We start from the raw sequence: 22,286 nt of genomic DNA, 5'->3' as shown, positions 1-22,286 counted from the left end.
GATTTTCAGTATCATGAATGAAAACATGAAAAGTTTAAAGTTGATCCGACGTCATCGACTCTTAAAATAGATCGTGTTTGTCAGGGGAGTGGATTAATGGTAGAAGACAACTATCTCGGTCTGGTAAACATTTTGGAGTTGTTTGTACGGAAGTCCATTTCTGCCAGTACAAAAAAAAAGGGTGAGAACTTGAAAAAAAGATCCTGTAAGTCATTATAATGAGGAACTTTTCTCGAAATAATTACTTAGAAACACTTCTTAAAATAACAACTTAGTGTCAGAATGTATCTCAAAATCTGTGTCTCAAAATAATGAAAACATTATTAAAATAATGAGTTTGTTTCTCAACATAATGAGAAATTACTTACTTTTCTAGAAAATATTGACTTAGTAAATACTAACTAATTTTAAGATACTCATTATTTTGAGAATGTTCATAATTATGTTGCAATAATAAGTCATTATCTTAAGACAGTAATGCCTACGGTATACCTTTGTAAGTGTGGTAGTCTGACACTCTTAGATTTAAAGACAATGTGAGTTTATAGACACAGACTAAAAGCTTTTGTACCGACTGAGGATCTTGCAGTGTCACAGTTTGCAAGATTACAATTACATTTGATTATTTCCCAGCCTGCTGGCAGAAAAATTTCACATCAAACCCCCTTAAAGAACTATATTTAACAATTCCTTATGTGTCTGTAAAACACATAACGGCAGGAAGACATGATAAAAGACGTAATATGTCGATAACATTCTTGTTAAGTCAGTATCAATATAATCCATAAAGATAAACTGTATTTGCTTACAAACGTCACATTTTTTAATTTTGTTGCCTCAACTTGCTATCAGCCTCAGTTGGTTGTCTGCACTATTTTGACTGTGGGAATGAGAGGTAAACTGTTTCAAAACATTATATTTCACACTAAAATAAGTATCAGATACATGCCAAATTAAACACAGACTCCTAACAGACTGTCTTGACTTGTCTTCATGTTTTTGCACCTCCCTGCATTGAACTTCAATATTTACAAGAGCCAAGACTATAAATATATGATAATATTAAACATGTTTGATTTTATCGAACATAAAAAGGGGAAAAATAAAACTCGGAGTGAGTTTTATGATCTTATACCAAACAATCGAGATCACAGGAGTGCGCCACAACTATAATAAAACTCTCGTGACTTTATTCAAACATCTGAAATTTGTCTGTATAGTAAAATCACATATCGAAAAGTTGTTGCTATGTTGTTTTAAGTCATTATTTTGAAATATTTAGTCATTATCTTGCGATTCTAACTTATTACTACATCATTATTTAAAGAAAGATTTAATTAATTCCTGTATATCATTATTTAATTATATTAAATCCTTCTTTTGAGATATCAAGTCATTCTTTTGCTATACTAACTCATTATTTTGAGATACTTACAAAGTTTCATTATACTGACGAGCAGGATCTTTTCTTTTTTATCACGTCGGCAGAAATGGGTTTCCATATGTTGCAAACGCATCCTTTCATTTTTTTGGTTACTATAGAAGATAATCCTAAAATGAACATTCTTTATACTCTGAAGTTAAAGTGGGAATCAAACAACAATCATTAGAAAAAGGGGGTCAAGACTTAATAAAAGATGAACCTTGATGGAGTCTTGGTAGTGGACCTACAGTTAAGTTCTAATGTCATATCAAATTTCACTTTTAAACCAACGTGAATCAGTAAAAGTGCAGAATAAAGGGTGCATCAATGTTATAAAATGTCTCTGGACCCATACAAAGAGAACAGTACTGCATGTAAGAGAGGAAGTCATTGTAGGACTCGTTCGTCTTGTAAGGCGAGACGATAAGGTGCACCTCGAGGGAGGCTTAAATATGTTGAAACCCAATGTCTAAAACCATGGACGCAGAATTTTAAAAAGGAATAAATGATGAAAATAAAATAAAGGGAGCCGTCTGACACTTTGGGAAATACACTTATTTGTTTTCTTGCTGACAGACGAGAAAATCTGTCTGTTGACGCTAATGTTAGCAGCTAGTTAGCTCAGTCAGCTCGCTAAAGTTAAGCTGCCATAAGGCCACTTAAACATTAGATTTTTTTACAAATTAGATATAAAGTGTTAATTAGTGAGGTTTAGATGGGGGTTTTTAACGTTCATACAGAGTCAGAGAAGCTGTTTCTCTGTCGTGCTAAGCTAACTGGCTGCTAGCTGTAGCTTCATATAGTCATGGAAAAAATTATTAGACCATTGTTTTCTTCAATTTCTTGTTCATTTTAATGCCTGGTACAACTAAGGGCAATTTGTTTGGACAAATATAATGATAACAAAAATAGCTCATAAGAGTTTAATTTAAAAGCTGATATCGAGCTATTTTTCATGGTTTTCTTTATAATGATTTTGGTTATTATTAAGAATCATCATATGTTATCATTATATTCGTCCAAACAAATGTACCTTTAGTTGTACCAGGCATTAAAATGAACAAGAAATTAGAGAAAACAAGGGTGGTCTAATATTTTTTTCCATGACTGTATTTAACACACAAATTAAAGTGTTATTAATCTTCTCATGTAGACTCAGTTTGCAGTTGATTAAGAAGCTAAAACGGATGCAGTCAACAGTCGTGTTTGAAAAGAATAAGCTTCTTTCTCACAATGTTCCAGGTAAATTAACCTCTTCAGATAGTGATTTCCCATATTGACACATGCATTACTTTCAGGAAAATTCCCGCCTTGCGCCTTTTTCACACGTACCATAGATGGATGTATATAAAAGAATTGGATACGTTGGAGGTGGGGCCCTGTTCATTCCTATGAATGTAACTTTAACATGCTTGTCCCTGCAACATGACTGCTTTCATTCACAACACAGCCGTAGAGGCAACTCTCTGGAAATTTTACTCTGTCTTCAGGTGAGAAATTGGCATTTCAGATTTCCCTGAATTTCTATCCCTGCTCCCATTCATACATCCCATGCAGGAAATGTTCCTGAACATTTAAGGGATAAACTGCAAGTATGAACAATACATAATACAATCCAACAGCACCACAAACTGCAGCCTCCAAAATAATCATAAATTTCAGTTTCAACAATAACTGTAAATTATTTACGGCAAAATGTATCGCAGGACTGTTGTATTAGACTGCATCAATTTGAGCTTGGTTCACCTAATAAACTGGTTACTCTAATAAGTGTATTTCTCAAATTGACAAACTATTCTTTGAATCAAAAAAGACCTCTGCAAATACAGCATCAAACTAACTTGGTTAGTCAACCATTTACAACCCTAGTAGTAGTCTAAAGGAACAAATGATTCAAGTGGTAGCAAGCAAAAAAAATAATTAATAAAAACAATTTAAAAAATGCTAATCACAGAAAGCACAGCTCAGTACAGAAAAAAATTCTGCTTTTGTGTCATGCTTTATCAAACACAGGTTTAAAATATGCATATTTGAGAATATTCATGCATATCCACACATAAACAACGTCTATGCATAGATACACACATACATATATTTATATATTTATATTTGTATCTATGTAATCAAAATCCTGCCATTGAAAAAGATGCAACAGCATTTACAAAGGAGGTGTACATAAATAGGATGCTGTGGTTTCAGGGCATAGCAGCACGATGGGAGAACAGAATGAGCGTCAGGAGGGATTTGGTCGTTCACTGGTGGATGTAGGAGTCTCTCCACTCCCCTGCGTCGCCCCTCTTTTTGGGAGCCACCTCCCCCTCTCGGTCCCTGTCTCTGTCCCGGTCGTAGTAGTGGTGGTGGTGGTCTCGTGCCGGCCGGTGGTGGTGCGAGCGCTGCTTGTTCCGTTCGTTATGGTCCTGCTCGCGCTCCTTTGAGCGGTGGTGTCCCGTGCCGTGGCCGGCCTCGTCCGCCCCACCACCGCGGTGATGGTGGTGGTGGTGATGGTGGTTGTGGTCCCGGTGGGGCAGTGGCTCATAGCGCTGTTGCTGCTGGGGGTGCCCCTCCCCTAGATCCTCATCCTCCTCTTCCTCCTCCTCCTCTTCCTCCTCCTCCTCCTCCTCTTCCTGGTGGAGGAGCTGAGTGCGTGGCTCGATGTAAGCTGAGTCCTTGCTCTCCCGGCTCTCTCTGCTCTCGGGCGTCTCCGAGTCCAAAGTCTCCTGCCGGGAGAGGCCCCGGCCTCGATTGCTGTGGTGGTGGTGGTGGTGATGGTGGTTGTGGTGCTCAGTCCTGGTGGAAGACGAGCGGTGGTGGATGTGCTGGGCTCTCCTGGAGGACTCTGTCCTCAGAGGCCGCTCCTCCTCGTTGCCCTCCCCCTCGGCCTCGGCGTCGGCCTGGTCCTGGCTCTGTTGGTGGTGGTGGTGGTGGTGGTGATGGTGCTGGTGGTCCTCTCTGGAGCCTTTCCTCTCCACTAATGCTTTATCTCCTCTCTGCTCTGCGCTGCTGCCCTGAGGTCAGTAACACATGGCAGTCAGTCGGGTGACAGGAAGCAGGAAAATGCACTGCAAACTAGGGCTGCACCGAACAGTTTGAATCTTTATTCATAGCGTTGATTAATTATAATGCTCCTCGGGCATGGGATGAATAAAAAAAAGAGACTAACTTTGGATCATAAAGATTGTGGGAGCAGAAGCATCCGGCTGTTTTTCTTGTGAGGCCACTGCATGTTTGAATAGCTGTTTTTCATTTTTGTGATTATTCTTTTATCAATTTTTATCAATTAATTCATCTTTACAATTTATATAACTCCATATTGTACATAATGTTTTTACTGTTTATATTTTTTTCTTTTTCTATTCTTCATATTTTCTATTTAAGCTGCTGGTTTTTTGACTTGAAGTGCTGGCCTTAATCTTAATCTATATTTTAGTACTTTGTTTGTTCTTATGCACCAATACACTACAGCATAGTCCTTGTAGGTGAAAACCTAATTTAATAATAAACATCATTCTGATTGTGATGTTGTTTAGTTTACATTTGAATGTTTTTGTGATTTTTCGGCCAGATCTTAAAATAAAAGTAAAAGTAAAAACAATTAAAAATACAATAAAATCAACATTCAAATGTTGCATTTTTTATGCATGTCAATTCATTCATTTATTAACCCAGTATTTGTGCACAGTTGCTGATATTATTCATATAATTACTATGATTATTATTATTATCATTATAATTATTATATCATTAATATAATTAGATTTAAGTGGAGGCTGAGGAGAACTGTTTCTGACTGATCAAAACATTTCCATTTCCAAACTCTTGAGCGTTGTAATGTCAAAAAGTCAAAACCATTTTTTGAAAAAAAATTATCTTTTTCAAAAATATATTATCTAATGAAATAGTCTGCTTCAATATACATTTTTAGGCATCTATCCTTTCAAAAAATACATTTTCACTGGGGTAAAAAAACCGTTTTAACAGGGCAGTCTAGCAGCAATTTAACAGCAACATACACTGTATTTATTAAAACTGCAATAATGAAAAAAATCTACTTCAAACACTATCATCAGATTTCTCATACTAAAAAAAAAGACTATAATATGTACAGCAACAATAACTGCTGTATTTATGTTGATGAAAGTAGATATATTCATTAAGGAAAGCTAATTTGATTCGGAAACGTCAACAGAAGCTTTAATGTAAAAAAAAATAAAAAATAAAAAAGACATTCGGTACAGCCCTACTGCAAACAATCACAAACACAACTCATGCAGATTTATATTCACTTCACTCTTGTTGCTTCTGGTGCATATTGTGTGTATGCACTCTCACTTCAACACACACACACTGCTTGAATATTCATCAACCCTCCATTGAAGGTTAATGAATCCTGGAGGAGGAAAATACTTAAAGAAAACTTCAAGGTGTTTGTATTTTCAGTCTGCAGGACCAACATAGACTCCTTATGGAAAAACACCCTTTATCTGATGGCCTCCACACACTCACCACAAGTCACATGTCAATCTCACTCCTGCTCCTCCTCAATATCAGCATTTTCCTCATTTTCAGTCTTACATTTCCCATTGTGATGGCAGTGGATGGAGAGACGGGCAGAAGTTAAGGGATTATACAGCATTTATGGTGTGGCACTAGCTGAAAAGTTATGTTACACCAAACAAAGTCGTCCCATGAAAATGCTTTTCAGAACCTCCTATTAATTTCATACACATTTCTATTTCAACAGCCTTTCACATTACGTAAGGCAGGAGGGCAACTGTTGCGAGGATATATGCTTTTTTTTTCTTTCTTCAGTTTAAGTTAAGATCTATTGTAATAAAGCTGTTGGCAGTGGTTTTGGCTGTTTGTGAAGTTTTAAAAACAGTTAGTAGGCTAACTTAATGAATGAAAATGATAGATTGGGTAGCTAGATACTCATTTGATGCTACAAAATCAAAATAAGGTTAAAAAAAAGGCGCCTCATAATATTTTTGGTATAAATGTATGAACGATACATAATACAATGCAACAGCACCACAAACTGCTGCCTCCAAAATAATCATAAATTTCAGTTTCAACAAAAACTGTAAATTATTTTAGGCAGAATTTATAGAAGGGCTGTTGTATTAGACTGCAATTGCAATTAAAGAAAACGATAGTTTGGGTAGCTGGATGCTCATTTGATGCTACAAAATTAAAACAAGGTCAGACAAAAGGCGTCATAATACTTTTGGTGCGTGTTAGACTTCAAAACATTTGCTTTAGATGTTTGTTTGGGCTTTGTAGAACCCTATAATGTAATAATTTCCTGATAATGTAATAACGGCTAACCTAACTCGATCGAAAATGTGATAAAACCCAATAATGTAATAACTTCACCAAAAATTTAATAAAATATCCTGACTGATATTTGGTTATTATATCACTTTCAATGTCAAATTGACATCTTACTGTATGTCAAGTGACATAGTGGTGAGCTGACATACTGTCATACTTATAGTATATTATGAGATTTACTTGTATAAATAAAGATTAAATAAAAATGTTGGCATCAAAATGAGACCTGACATGGTTATTTTTCAAACTTCTTTTTGGGGTTCATACAGGGTTTGTGAAGTTGTGCGTTGTTTCTAAGATTAAAGATTTAAATCCTGTTTTATTGACGTGACATAATTTCTGCCACGCCATCTGTTGGTAATGTCAGTTACAAGTTTATATCGGATTTTCCATTATACAGTCACTAGTTTCGTTATAAAAATGATGCTTTTGATATGTTAATTTATTTCATTACATTGTTGGTGAAGTTATTACATTATCAGGAAATGATTACATTATAAGGTGCTACAGTCTTTATCCATGGAACTGTATGGTTGATCCGACTTATTGTGGGAATTAAATAGCACCAACAGCAAAACACTCGCAGACACCATAAGTGTGTGTACTGCAACAGAACCTAAAGCTAATTTACAGCGGCTTTTCTTCTTCTCTCTCTTTCTAGCCCTCCTCTCTCACTTCCTGTCCTGTGCAGCTTTGCTACAGGTGTCCCCACCCTCTCCGTGTCCTCAGCTCTTGTACCTGGACGCCGGAGACCGGAGCCTGGCTGGAGGGCAGCTGGGCAGTTGGCAGCTTGGTCAGCAGAGCGTTGGTGGGGCTGGAGCTGGTGGGGTGAGTGCTTTTCCAGTAGGCCTCCAGATAATCAGCCATGTGCTCACATGCGTCCTCCAGCTGGTTCTCATCGAGGATGATGTCAAACATCTCCTGAGGAGGGAGAGACGAGTGAAGACAGTGTTAAAGAAGATAGAGAGGAGAAGTGGAATGTAACCAAGTGCTGTACTTAAATACATTTTTTTTGTGTTCAATATCTTTATTGAGTTTTTCATATAACAAAAACAACAACAAAAAAAATAAAATAAAGATAAATACAAATATAAAGCAATCGGCTGGAGAAACATGAATGGAAGGTTGTGTCATGTATTTAAAAAAATAAAGCTATCCTTCGCATATATACAGCATGTCATTATGAGTAGCCAAATATACATTTCACAAACCAGCATAGACAGTCACAAAAACAAACAAACAGAGCTGTCTTAGACAAAAACAACCATAACAACAAGAACAACAGGGGGTAAGCCATATCATCCATAAATTAACAAAAGAGAGATCATATATGATACATAGAGATAAGTGGGGGGAGTCCCCCAAGAGACAGTATCCACACAAGCAGTGTAAGTCTCGTACCAATATAAGTCAGGAATGGGGACCAGATTTTATAGAAAGCTTCAGTCATACATCTGGACCTATATGTTAAGTATTCCATGGGTAACCTATCAAAAATAACTTTATGCCATCCAGCTATTGTGGGGGGTTTACAGTCTATCCACTTCAACAATATGTTCTTCCTTGCACAAAAAGTGACAATAGAGAAGAGTCTTTTGGAATGTGCACTTTTAAGTTGTGTGTCTGCCAGTCCAAACAGTAGACACAACGGGTCTTTTTTGGGTTTAATGTCAAAAATTAGTTGTAGTCGGTTTTCTACATCTTGCCAGTATTTATCAATATATCTACAAGTCCAGACACAATGAATAAAACTCCCCACCTCGACATTACACTTCTACACAAAGTTCTGATTTACTGTTGTCCAGTTTATGTCTAAACTGGGGGGTTATCTGTAAACGGTGAAGAAGTCTAAATCTTAAATACAATTTTGAGGCACTTGTTCTTTACTTGAGTATTTCCATTTGATGTACCTTTATACTTCTACTTCACTACATTTTAGAGGCAGATATTGTACTTCTTACTCAACTACATTTAGCTGACAGCTTTAGTTACTATACAGATTGAGATTTAACATTTTAAAGTGATTAGACATTTTCTTTTTAAAATAAACCTCATAAGAGTATATTAGGTAGATAAAACTACTCCTATCTTTACTAAATTAAAACGCTGCTTGCAAAAATGCACCAATGCAAATAGTCCAATAATATATTAAGAATATATATAACAATCTGAGTGGGTTCATTCTGCATAACGAGTACTTTTACTTTTGATACTTTAAGTACATGTTAATGCTGGTACTTTTGTACTTTTACTAAAGTAAGTTTTGAATGCAGGACTTTTACTTGTAGTGGAGTAATTTCACAGTGTGGTATTAATACTTTTATTAAAGTAAGAGATCTGAATACTTCTCCCACGACTGGAGAGGAGACAAGTCGAGGGAGAGAAAACAAGACGGGGCTGTGGTGTAATTTCATAATAAAATATTTAAAAAACTTTTTTTAGGCATCTTAAATGATCTGTAAAGAAATCATACTGATATTTATATCATAATAATAATAAACACACTGAATTAAACACTAAATAGCATTAGACATTAATTCTGAGAAAATCTAAAACAGTAATTCCCTAAAGATATGGACCGCTATTTGAATTAAATTAAGCTTGCACTTTCACAAGCCTGGGGTGCTCGCTTCATTTTCTAAAATAATAACTAAGCAGATTACAGAACAGCAGAAATAGAATTGGCACGAATTATAAAGCTTTCAGATATGCATGAAACTAAAACCAAAAGGTCAAAACTTCAGGATGTTTTAAACACTGGATTGAATGCACAGACTTACAGGAGGGCACTGAGCCAGCTTGTCAGCAGCCACCATCTGGACGTTGAGGTGTTTGGCCTGAGACTTTCCTCTGGACTTGATGAGCCTCTGCAGCACCTAAAGGGGCAAATGAGGACACAAGGTCATGTGTGTTAATAAAGCTGAGTTTAGGCTTTGTGTCAGCAACATTCAACTCTGTGAAAGTTCTTTTGAAGTTAAAGCCCTTACACTTAAAAGTACATTTGCATTTCAGAAGGAAATATTGTACTTTACCTTCCCCTTCCTTTAATTTCACATAAATATACTTATGATAATCCTATAAAACACACTGAGTTGTCTAAGATGAATCCAGTAAACCCCTATGCTTTTGGCTTGTCTCTTTAAAAAAGAAAAAGCTGTTTCTAGTTGGGGGCGATTGTCACATTTCAGATGTGTGTGAGTTCTTCCACCAAAGAGACATTTCCTCTTTAAGCTTCTCACATGGTTTCATTTGATTAACTGTTGGCCCAAAGACTTAAATTATTCAAAAAAAGATTTTAAAAAAACACAGAGAAAAGTCTAAAGATTTTCTGAGGCAGGACTTTGTTTTTCATCTTTGTAACCCTATTAATCATCTCACAACCCATTAGAGGTGGTAGCATTGCGATATTATGCGTGGCGATATTATTACAATTCATGACTCCAGTATCGATATTTAGCGTTCCGACAGCCGACAGGCCGTCACTACTTTTGCTGTTGTTGTTTTTTTCTGGAGGCCGTAGCGGGCTAACTTTTAGGAATATAGTAGATATGCTGGTGTCATATGAAACTAGAAGATCTAAGGAATCCATGCACCAGGATATAGTGTCAGGAAGTTGTTGAAATAATGCTGCAAAGATAGGCTTTTTTTCAATGTTTTGTTCAAAACAATTCTGAGCAGTGAAGCTTAAAGTTGAGGAAAGTTTGATAAAATGCTGCAGTTGTTGTCGTCCGTACATGTTTGATATCAGTTCAGTTTGACTGAATACTTTGTTAGTCAGTCTGTGGGTTTGACTCTCATTGTGGAGAAATAAAAAGACTGAAGTGAGATGAATAGACTGAGAATTTTCTCTTATTTGACAAAACAATTCTTGATTTAATTTAATTTTGTGGACACAGTTAAACAGTTAAATATATTGTATCGCAATACTCACTGTATTGCAAAATGCTTGAAATCAACAATAATATTGTATTGTGACTCAAGTATCGGGTTAAACTGTATCGTGCTGATTCCCACCTCTACAACCCCTCAGATTTATCTTGTGACCTATTGGAGGGGACACGACCCTGAGGTTGGGCACCACTGTAATAATCTCTCTAACTGTATCTTAAGTAGTTGATGCTGGGGGTGCATGCTTCAAATGACACGTTAACAGACTTTAACTCACAAAATCAGTAAAGAAGCTTTCACCATCAGTCAAATAAGTCATTTTTTTTGCAGAATGAGTACTTTTACTTTTTTTCTTTCAAAAATATTTTCATTGAATTTTCCATGACTCAAACCAGTAAAAAGAGGTCAGTAATCAACATTAACAACATAATGGTCAGAATTCATAAACACACAATCATGACCCCCCATCACCTACCCCGTTAACCCGATTCACAAGCCAGTGATAAGAATTTTAAAGGAAACTTGGTCATAGTGCAAAAATATAAAAAAAAATAAGGTGCTGGAAGTCAGGTAAACAATAAAAACAAAACAAAATAAAACAAAACCAAAAATTGAGGGAGTTTTTAGCATGGCTGATGATTATAAAAGTACCTCAGTAAGACCCCCAACACCTTTTCAAACTGTTTATTAAGTTACAAACTGAATAGTGGATTTTTCCAGGGTTTAGACAGGACATAATGTGTCTCAGCCACTGAGCGTGGGTGGGCGGAGCAGACCCCTTCCATCTCAGCAATAGTGTACGTCTGGCCAAAAGAGAGCTAAATGTCAGTACGCGTTGTTGGGTCAATGTTAAATGCACATCTTCTCCGGTGGTGCGAAAGAGTGCCACCAGTGGATCAGGTGTCAGGTTAAGATTGAGCATTACAGAGAGAGTTTCAAAGACTTCCCTCCAGTATCTCTCAAAGCTGGGGCACGTCCACAACATGTGAACGAGGGACGCCTCATCACTTTTAAATTTGTCGCAGAGGGGACTCACAACATGCGAGATAATTTAGCTTTGGACATGTGAGCCCCTTAAACTACAAGTGCATCTCAATACATTAGAATATGATTTTAAAAAGTCCATTAAATTAGTCAAATAGCCCCAACCAAGTATTTAGTGTATGTAGATGGACATACTTTTCAGAGGCCAACATTTCCATATTAAACATACTTTTTAAAATTGGTCTTTTGTAATATTACATTTTTTTGAGACACTGAATTTTAGGTCTTCATCAAATGTAAGCCATAATAATTATAACTAGAAGGAATTAAATCAATTAAGACATTAAATGTTTCATTCTGTGTGTAATGGATCTATATAATGTGTTATTTCCACATTTTGAATTGAATTACTGACATAAACATTTCTATGATATTCTAATTTATTGAGATGCACCTGTATAACAGACAATGACGGGCACAGAAGGATGTACTTTTACTTTTGATACTTTGCAGTACATTTTCAATTCTATTCTATTTATATAGCCAAGAATCATGAGTTTCCCTCGAAGGGCTTTACAGTCTGTACAAGAGTGGACAAGGAAAAAATCCTAAAAATAACCCTTTAATGGTAAAAAAAGAAAAAAAAGGAAAGAAGAAACCTCAGGGAGTGCAACAGTAGAGGGATCCCCCTTCCAGACGTACAATAGATGCTGTTTTGTTATTAATACTTGTGTTTCTATACTTAAGAAGGCTTTTTCCGTCAAGGTGTATTTTTCCATTAGAGTATTGGTACTTCCACTGAAGTAAATTACCTGAGTACTTCTTCAGTCATTATAAAGTAACAGTACAGTTATGACTAAATACTTTAGCTCAATATGAAAAGGCATCAGGTTTTAATGAAGAGGACAGGTGGTAGAGTGTTTTATTTCATCCCACTGAGTGTGACTCACACTGATGCCACTCTAATTTAAAGCTTATATCTCATCCCTCTTTAGCTATGTTCTCTCTCATTTTCTATTTCACACAAATCCTGTTTTTATTTCAAATTGATGACTGAATCATGAGCCTTTTTTGCTCACGCCGAAGGTCAAAGTGATGAATCAGTTCCCCTCACATGCTGTATTTTAAATCACAGCTATTTTGCCTTTTGAACATGTTTATTTTACTCACCTTGGGAGAGGTGATCTTGACGTACACGATAATGGGGGCGAGGGAAGTCTTCCCCAGCTGTGACGGGTGGTTGATGGTGTCGGCGTCCAGAACGACTAGCTGTAACGTCCGCGCCAGTTCGAAAATCCGCTCAATCTCACTCTGGACTTCAGCTGAAGAAGAGAAGGGAGAGTGGGAGTCAATGCAGAGCTGCAGCTTTATGTGTTTATTCATAAGTGCAGCGACCTCAAGGTTGTTTCTGTACAGAAACTGGAGATCAATTATCAGTTTTTCTTTTAAAATGTAATTTTGTTGCTCTTAACTTTCTCTATTATTATTATTATTTTTTTTTTTTATTATAACTATTATCCTGATAATTCCTTTGTTTTGAAAAGTGCTAAAGAGATAAATCATCAGTTTCATAGACACCTAAAAAATTAAAAGACAGCATGACTTTGGGGAGCAGGCTTGGGGACTTATAGCCCTGAAAGGAACAGCGAGCCATGTTCTGTTACCTCTAACAAATCCCGACTGTTACATCACACAACCCCCACTCCAACAGATGACGCCGTGACTGCAAAAACTATCCTCCAAATATATAACAGCAGGGCACGATTCCCAATCTGAGAAGAATCACGGCCAAGCTTCATGACTTCCAGTCACGACAAAGTCTGAAGTAAACTGATAACATGAAAACATTCCAACCTAACAGCTCATTCAGACTACGGCTGAGTCACAAATTCTCATTTTCCTGCTAAAATATGCCAGAGGGGTGAGATACTTTTCACTTGTTTCCAATAGAGAGTTTTTACTGAAATAATCTATTGTATCTTGAGGCAAAGAAGGTTTCAAATGTTGCATTTGATTCAAGTAAATTCATGAAAAAAGTTAATCTTAACCACAAACAAATGTACAAATCTTGATCTTTTGGCAATTTTTTTGGGGGGGAAGGAAAGATTTCAGGCTCTACAGAGCACGAAATGGCTTTCTTCTTCTTTTGGAGCCTGTAGGATTATAAGGCTACGGAGAAGATATCATATGAAACTAGAAGATCTAAGGAATCCAATGGTACAAACGTGTCATGACATCTTGTCAGGAAGGGAGTGAAATAATGCTCTAAAGTAAGGCAACAATTAAAGCAAGGATAAACAGACTTTTTAAATTTTAATGCAACCTCAGGAAATCTGAATGAAAATGGACTCTATGGATTCCCACATATCCTCTTTTTACATGCATGTACACTTCATACTAATAACATCAAAACCACATTGTTATTATCATGCAGTATAAATAGGCTATTTCGCCTACTGTATGTATTTGAATATTTCTGCATAATGGGGTCCCTAAACAGGCTTTCAATTACATAAATTGGATATCACTGGAAAGCTGAGACTCTTGTGGATTACATTTTATTTATTGCAATTAGAGCATTGTTGAAACTTTACTTCACTGTATAAAATGACCTGTTGTGACCTCTAGGATAATCACAGCCTCATGAAACTTAACAACCACAAACTAGAGACCTGAAGCATTCAGAAGATGTATAAACTTCCTAGGTATATACACAATAAGGCTTGCCATTTAACCACTGAAAATAGAAAAATCTCTATCATGTCTTAAGTTTTTTTAAACCAAATCCCAGCATTGTTTTGTTTTTTGTGGTGTTCCTCAAGATCTTGGTGTCTTAATGTGGTCTACTGGAGGAATTTTTGACCATTTGTTTTCAATTCTCAATACAGAAAACTAGCAAAAATTCAGCGCCCAATGTGTTGAACAAATGGTATCAATACGACAAATTGCTCAACAATGTAAGGGACATAATTGAGCATGGAAATGGACTTTAGAAAGCCATAAATTAATGTTCTCAACCAGGGGTAGGCAACCTGCGGCTCTGGAGCCACATGCAGCTCTTCAGGCCTTCTGCAGTGGCTCTCTGACACTGTAACAAAAAAATTATACGTAATGAAACGGTTATTTCTTTACATTGTAATTGTCACTTATCATTGTTGTAGGCCCAAAGCAATTTGCATTCTTCAACTGTAAAAATGTGTAGTTTATATACAGCATTAATCAACTAAAATGTGCATCATTGCTTGCAAAAGCTCACGGCCCAGTGCCTTAAACTCTAAATTCTGCCAACTTCAAGTCAAGTTTTGAGTTTTGCCTAGCTAGGCTAGCTTTTAAATATAAATTTGCACTTGGGTCCTTATTGCATTCTGACAAAATCATATCAATAAATGCTCATTATGACCTATTAGTAAAGTTGGTAGGGTAATTTAGACTTAGAATGCCATTTTATCTTCATTGTTAGACTTGAAATAAGGTTTGCGGCTCCATTCCGACATTTTTACTCTTTTTTGGCCAAAAATTGCTCTTTTGCTCTTAAAGGTTGCATACCCCTGTTCGAAACCCTTATACGCCTTCATAGATTAAAGAAATGTATTAATTAAATACATAACAGATTAATGACTATAACAATTTGACACACCATGCTGAGCTGCATCTTATATTAATCTTTAGGTTCCCGGCTCTGTTGCATCTCCTGTTGACCTGCTATCTTCCCCTAAAAATCCAATGCACCTCATCTCCAATTCTGTGTACAATTGGGCAGAACATTAAAGGATTAAAACTTAAAAGCTCTCAGACAAAATATGTAGAGAAAGTTTTCACTCTTAATGTGCCTCTGTTCTAATGCATCATTAAAAAGAAAGTAGAGGAGATGCTGTGCTGATGCCTTAAAGCTAATTTTGAGTTTTTATCTGGGACAGCAGCACGGAACGCTGCTGAAAAACACTTGGGTCATATCATGAAGTTGTAGCGTGGTGGCTCTGTGTAATCATAAAAAATTTAAAGATAATACATTTCTTTCTTCCAGCTTCCTCTCCTGCAGCTGCTGACTGATGCGTTTGTTGATATAAAGACCGTCTCCTCAGTTTGACTCAGGAATCTGTTTCATTCTAATCACATCTGAACTCGGATCAACCTCAGTCAAATCAGAGCAGCTCTTGAACTTGTTATCGTGCATTAATGCGTTATCTTTCATTCCTAACAAAAGAAAACTGGCCAAGGCAGCTCCGGGCCGTCAGGAGTTATCATTACCATTGTCAAGAGTTCCTCTAATCGTTTCCTTCCTTTTCCACATAAGCTGGTCTCCTTGAGAACATTACAAATCAAAACACCAGATGTTCCCAAGGCATTGCAGTGATTTCCAGCATGAACGTACCCAAGTTTGAGCGTGTGTTGGAGCGTTCGATGATGGCGTGCTTGCTGGGGTTGTTCAGGACCGAGCGTTTGGCCAGAGAGATGTCCGCCGTGACGCGAGTGATTGATATTCTGAAAACAAGAGACAAGAAAAACACTTGGTGATCCAGACTGTGGACTTTATTGGATGTGAGATAAGAAGACAAACATCTATTCTTATATAATGAGCAAAAATAAAAGAAGAAAACTGCTGTAAAAACAAATGACAGTCTGAAAAGTTAAAGCAAAAAAGAATATAGGTAGAAATGAAAGGAGGAATCTTTTTCTTTGAACATGGATAAGTTTACTTTGATTTTACAGGTTTTTTTAACGGTGGTTTAAAAATGGTCAGAGCAACAAACTTGCGAAAACACTGGCTGGACTATAACTGAAGCTTATTAGGGTGAACCCAAAACATGAACTAATTTTAACTCCTTTTCCTGGAGGTCTGGTGAAAGATATTGATATGATCTTAAATGAAAAAAATAGATTATTTTAGAGAAAGATTCTCACTCTTATAAGGCAGTTTCAACTTCTTTTATAAAGTCTATGTTCTCTACACACAGTGGTGGAAGAAGTATTCAGGCCTCTTACTTAAATAAAAGAACTAATACCACACTGTGAAATTACTCCACTACAAGTAAAAGTCCTGCATTCAAAACTTACTTCAGTGAAAGTACAACGGGATCAGCCAAATGTACTTAAAGTATCAAAAGTAAAAGTACTCGTTATGCAGGATCCAGTCAGATTGTTTTATATATTCCAAATATATTATTGGATTATTTGCATTGATGAATTTATGCAAGCAGCATTTTAATTTAGTAAAGATAGGGCTCATTTTAACTATAATATTTAACTACCTAATCTACTCTTATGAGGTTTAATTTAAAAAGAAAATGTCTGATCACTTTAAATTGATCATGTTTTTTATGTTAAATCTCGGCCTGAATATAACTTACTTCAGCAGAAGTACAAAAGTATCAGCATCAAAATGTATCATCAAAAATTAAAGTACTCATTCTGCAGAATAGACCCACTCAGATTGTTATATATTCAAAATGGATTAATGAATTAATATCATTGATGCATTTAGTAAGTAGGCAGCATTTGGCTGTCAAGGTAAGGCTAATTCTAAATACTTAATATACTATTTTGTGCATTTTATATTGATCATGTATTTCATGCTCAATCTTGACCTGAAAAGCTTGAGCTGTCAGCTAAATGTAGTGGAGTAATAAACACAACATCTGCCTCTAAAACGTAGTGGAGTACAAGTATAAAGTTACATCAAATGAAAATACTCAAGTAAAATTGTACTTTAGTAAAGAACTGTCTACACATCTACCTCATATACTGTACAACTACTTCCTTTATTTTTTAAAGTAGGATTGCACATCAGTTCTCAAGCTGCATTTTGAGAAGCTAATTATCTGGCTATCCCGCATCACTTAAACTTTGTTTGAAAAAACAGGACTCAAAGGGGAATTAACAGCTCTGCGTGCAGCTGCTGGAGGTCTGAGTGGATCTTGTGTAACTTCACAGCCTCTCAGCTTCAGACAAGTGGACGGACTCAACGCTGAGTGAGGAGAATCCTGCTCTGCTCTAGGGCCCACTATGGCCTATTAAGGACATGGAGAGGGCCTATTTAAAGCAGCAGCCGCACACATCTCCAGGCCAAACAAACTTGTTACACACTCCCTAAGCTAACCTCAGGGGACAGATAAATACCAGCCAATAGAGTTGGAGGGAGACGGAGGAGGAATGAGGAAGGAAGCGGGATGAGGGCTTGTGTTTTTTAAAAAGGTCACGGAGAACTCACCTTCCCTCGAATCTGTGTTTCAAGAAGTCAAACAGTGCTTTTTGCATCATGTCTGTCACCTGTGGGCGGGACATTTAGGGAGATGTTAAGAGAAAACAGTTAAAAAGCAAAATGGCAGATCATTTCCCAACACACGGTGTGGTTTTTAAAAGTTTTGACGCACCTCGTAGCCCTTCAGTGATGGTCCAACCAGAACCACGGGTCGCATGGAAGGCACAACGTCGTACGGAGGAATGTGTTCCGCCTTAAGGAGAGGATAGGGAAGAAAAACAGTTGCACACATTTATGGAGACAAAGTAAACACTCACCATCACAAATCACTCGAGGGATTTGGAACAACAATGACCCGGACTAGATTTAAAAGCACTGGAACATTGTGAACCATGAAATGGGACGTCCCAGCTGGCCCAACAAGACACAAGCTTTGATTTATATAACAGATTTGGCAGTTTACTCAACGAATTTTAACATCATCGTTGTTCGATAATTCAAAGCAGCTTACTGGTAAACTACAATATGTTCTGATGGATTACGATCTTTAAATAAATCCTCTCATTTCATGGTTCTGATGTCACTGGATAGAAAAGGAAAAGTATGTGACAGGAAAGGTTAGTCGGACAGGGAGAAAACGCCACATTAGATCAACTGAAAAACTTGGAAAATATTAGGTCGCAGGTAGGAAAACGGTTAGGATAAAGTGGGAGCTCAGTTCGTGGAACAGCCTTAGTTTAAAAACAAATTCATGGATTAATGAAAAAGTACCAACTGTTGGCAAAGAGTGGTGTTTGATCTTGTGCCATTAGAGTACCTTACATGTATATTACATTCAAAAACAGACCGATTCTGAAAGTGTAGGAATCCTATTTGAACTATGTAGAGCCTGATGCCTCTAATATCACGCTGCAGGGATTTTCTCGACTGCTCATACCGCTCATTATTACTGTAACCTCCGATGGATCTAAGCTGATGATTTGTTTGATTTGCTTGTTTTGTTTACTTGTTTGTTTGTCTTTTTATTTCTGTGAACCATATTATGTAATCATACTTTACTTGTGAAAGTGAAAAAAATTATAAAAATATTGTTTAAAAAACAAAAAACAAAAAAAACCTAATTCATAGATGTGATTTTAACAAGATGTTCAGGAATTAAAGCTGAAACAGTTAGTTGATCAGTTAATCAGCGAGTCGATTGACAGAATTAGGAATGGACTGATCAGATGAATTTATATAGGTCAGGTTTTCCTTTACTTTGCATATGACCTAAGATAAAAAAATAAAACTCTGCATCATATACAGAATTTAAATTATGAGGTATTAGAATCTGTAATGAGAGAGGAAAAATTGCATCAATGCATCATTTTACAGAAATTAAATCTGCAACAATCAGCTGTCAAGTTTTTTTATATCCATGTATAGTATATGCGCATGCACAAAAAGGTATTTAAAACCTCAGTCCATGTGGGCTGTACTTCATATTAAAGTCATTGTTTATGCGGAAAAAAGCACCAAAAAAGTGTTATAAAAGTAATAATTTGCTGCTTTTCTTTGTGTCATGTCATAGCAAGTTAAATATCTTTGGGTTCTTTACAATTCATCAGCCAATATAAGAAATCTGACATGCAGAGTTTTATGTAGGAGCATTATTTTGTGGCAAAACTAGTTCTGAAGCAAGTCCTGGTTTAATATGTACTAAGAACTGACTTATTTTGTAAGGTAGGAAGCATCATTTGTCCAGCAGTTATAATTCTGAATCAATAATTGGATATTAATAGACTAATTTTGTGGAAAAAACCCCCACATGAAACACAAATGATTAACATCACAATTAGTTTTGTTTGTCTTAAAAAAGTGTATTTTTTTTAATCTCAATAAAAAAAATTCTACAGTTTTCTGTCATTTTATAGACTCCATGATAAATCGGTATCAATACTCAGCAGATTAATTGATAATAGTTGTTAGTTGCAGCTCTATTTGAAATATTTTGCGAGAGCTACAGAAAATTTAAGTAATGATTGAAATGAAAGAGTTAAAATCTGAGAATGGGTTCAGTTTCAGAGTATAGTATTTTTTTAAATGTAGATTCTTCTGGTGGTTCACTTTGTTGCTACATTTAGATACTCAGAGTTATTTGCATCATTTTGGACAGAACGTCGAATTGTTTGTAAACTGCTTGTATATTCTGTCCGTGTGTGACAGCGAGGCGGTGACCTGATGCTGCTGTCTTTTATTTTTATTTATTTATTTTACACAATAACAGTGCGTGATCTAAGCTGAAGCTCTGTTGTCGAGCAGACAGCTGGGAAGCAAAGAGGGTTGACTACTTAAAAGGATTTTTGATTATCATATCCAGCACACACTGTTGTTTTTTACTCATTTTCTCTCCCTATTTGTCCTGATGTCGAAGCTGCTCTCTCTCTCTACGTGTTATCTTTACGAGTGGACGAGTAGATTTCCTGTCGGCTCATCGTTCTCTCAAACATTTTCTTTCTGTCTAACGTTTGCTGTCGTCATTGTGAGTCCCTTGGGACGTTGTGGGAACTGATGCACACTACTGCTGACTAACATGAGAGTATTAATGGACAATGTGGTTCCGCAGAAATACTTCTGGTAGCCTAAGTTCAACTTTGCATTACTTGGTTAACGTCAGCATGGAGAGTCATGGGAAACTTTCATGTATTAGCATTTTATTTGGTTAAATTGACTCAAATTAATTTCATTTTTCTGAGGAGGTTCTTGTTGATTTTATATACATTTTAGCACATTGCAATAATGAAAAAGAATCATTTGAATGTGAAAATCAAATAACTTGAGGCTATCGTTTGTTCCCGCCTTCATCATCCTGCTGAACTCTGATGCTAAATCACAGTGTAATCAAGCAACGTGCAATAAATACATAAGCATAAAAGCACTTTAATTCTTGTGAAATGTCTTTTTGTTTTAAGATGGTTTTATGTTATTATAATGTTTATACATCACAACAGACTGTAGCACTGTCCCAAGAGAAATTTTCCCTCAGGGACCAAAAATGTTTGATTTCTAGCTATACTTTACTGCTGCTGTCATTTGGTACAAATGTCAATTGAAGGTTTATAGCCATACTTGAAGGCTTAATGCAACCCTGATTCCAAAGAAGTTTGGACGTTGTCTAAAACGTAAATAAAACAGATAATTGCAATTATTTGCAAATCCTTTGTGATTTGTGTATTTTTTTGTTATTGTAGAGATAAACTCTGAATTCTGAACTTGATGGATTATTTTTTATTTGCGTTTTAACACAGCATCTCAACTTCTTTGGAATAGGGGTTGTGCATCAAATGCTAAACAATACATCTAATAAGGGATGTTACTCATGATGAACTCCTGAAGGCCCAGCTCTTTAGAGAGAACCTTCTCTTCTAGCACCACACGACAACTCTACTCCTTAAAGAATCACACTTATTGCTGCACTAATGGCTCTTATTGCACTATACCTTGATTGTTTCCCTTTTTCTGTAAGTCACTTTGGATAAAACTGTCTGCTAAATGACTAAATATAAATGTGAATCTGTCTCTGTTACCTGGTGACAAAAATAGATGAATAGTTCACATTTTGGGAAATACTCTTTTTGAACAAGATATATTAAACTAATAAGATATAACATTTTTGCTAGTAAGCTGTAGAGATGCTGGCATGCAGATGTTACTTTTGGACAGAGGAAAAGAGGATTTTTGTGTGAACTTATAACTATTTCTAAGCAACTGAACCGAGCACTTACTAAAAGAGGTGGCAGAGTTCTGCAGTGTATTTGGCTAAAGGCCCTAAAGGCGCATATAGTTTCACACAGTAAATTCAAGCTTAATTTAACAACGTAATTAGTTTATGGTAAATAAATGTGTACTGCACTAATTAAGGTAAGTACAGTTTTAAGGGAAACTAAGATTGGAGTTTAAGACACTTTACATCAAGGTTTGCAGGTAACTTCTGAATTTCGTTAAAAAATATATTTCTTTGACTGGAGCAAAATAAATAAAATTATTCATTTATGCATTAGTCTATTATGCCACTTACAACTGTAGATAATATAAAAGCCAAATCTTGATTATGGGATGGCTTACATTCACTTTAAATGGTTCAAATTGATATTCAGGATGATTCAGGGACAAGAAAAGTTAGACTGGAGTGCTGGTTTCCATTGTTTACGCAAAGCTAAGATAACAGTCTCCTTTCTCCAGCTTCATATTAAATGGAAGAGATGAGATTGGTACTGATCTCCTTTTTTTCCCTTTTTGAAAGAAAGCTAATAGTCATATTACCCAAAATGTTGAACTACTCCTTTAACACGGATCTTTTCCAGTTTATAAAGAAGCCGTTCACACTGAGCTCTCACTCGATCAGGATCACTAGTTCACTTACACACACACAAACAATCACAAACACAACACAGAGGATTGCAGGAGCAGTGAGCAGGGTGA

At 36.3% G+C, this 22,286-nt stretch overlaps 1 protein-coding gene across 3 annotated transcripts in view; it reads right to left on the bottom strand.

Annotated features, from left to right (window-relative positions):
- Positions 1 to 2,381: 2,381 nt before the first annotated feature.
- cacnb2a (calcium channel, voltage-dependent, beta 2a) overlaps positions 2,382 to 22,286 on the bottom strand; it is an 83,937-nt gene continuing 64,032 nt past the window's right edge. For 2 of the 3 annotated variants that reach the window (XM_059327246.1, XM_059327247.1), the window contains 7 exons: positions 17,998 to 18,078; positions 17,835 to 17,893; positions 15,999 to 16,108; positions 12,797 to 12,948; positions 9,535 to 9,630; positions 7,493 to 7,675; positions 2,382 to 4,428 (listed from right to left, as the gene is read on the bottom strand). In XM_059327246.1, the coding sequence (XP_059183229.1) occupies positions 3,676 to 4,428; positions 7,493 to 7,675; positions 9,535 to 9,630; positions 12,797 to 12,948; positions 15,999 to 16,108; positions 17,835 to 17,893; positions 17,998 to 18,078 (1,434 nt within the window). In that variant the 3' untranslated portion in view covers positions 2,382 to 3,675. The remainder of the gene's footprint in view (positions 4,429 to 7,492; positions 7,676 to 9,534; positions 9,631 to 12,796; positions 12,949 to 15,998; positions 16,109 to 17,834; positions 17,894 to 17,997; positions 18,079 to 22,286) is intronic. The other variant, XM_059327248.1, reaches the window with a different exon arrangement.

This window comes from Centropristis striata, chromosome 23 (genome assembly GCF_030273125.1).
Source record: "Centropristis striata isolate RG_2023a ecotype Rhode Island chromosome 23, C.striata_1.0, whole genome shotgun sequence".
NCBI lineage: Eukaryota > Metazoa > Chordata > Actinopteri > Perciformes > Serranidae > Centropristis > Centropristis striata.
The sequence above is the reverse complement of the archived record's forward strand: the minus strand, read 5'-3'. Positions and strand labels throughout refer to the sequence as shown.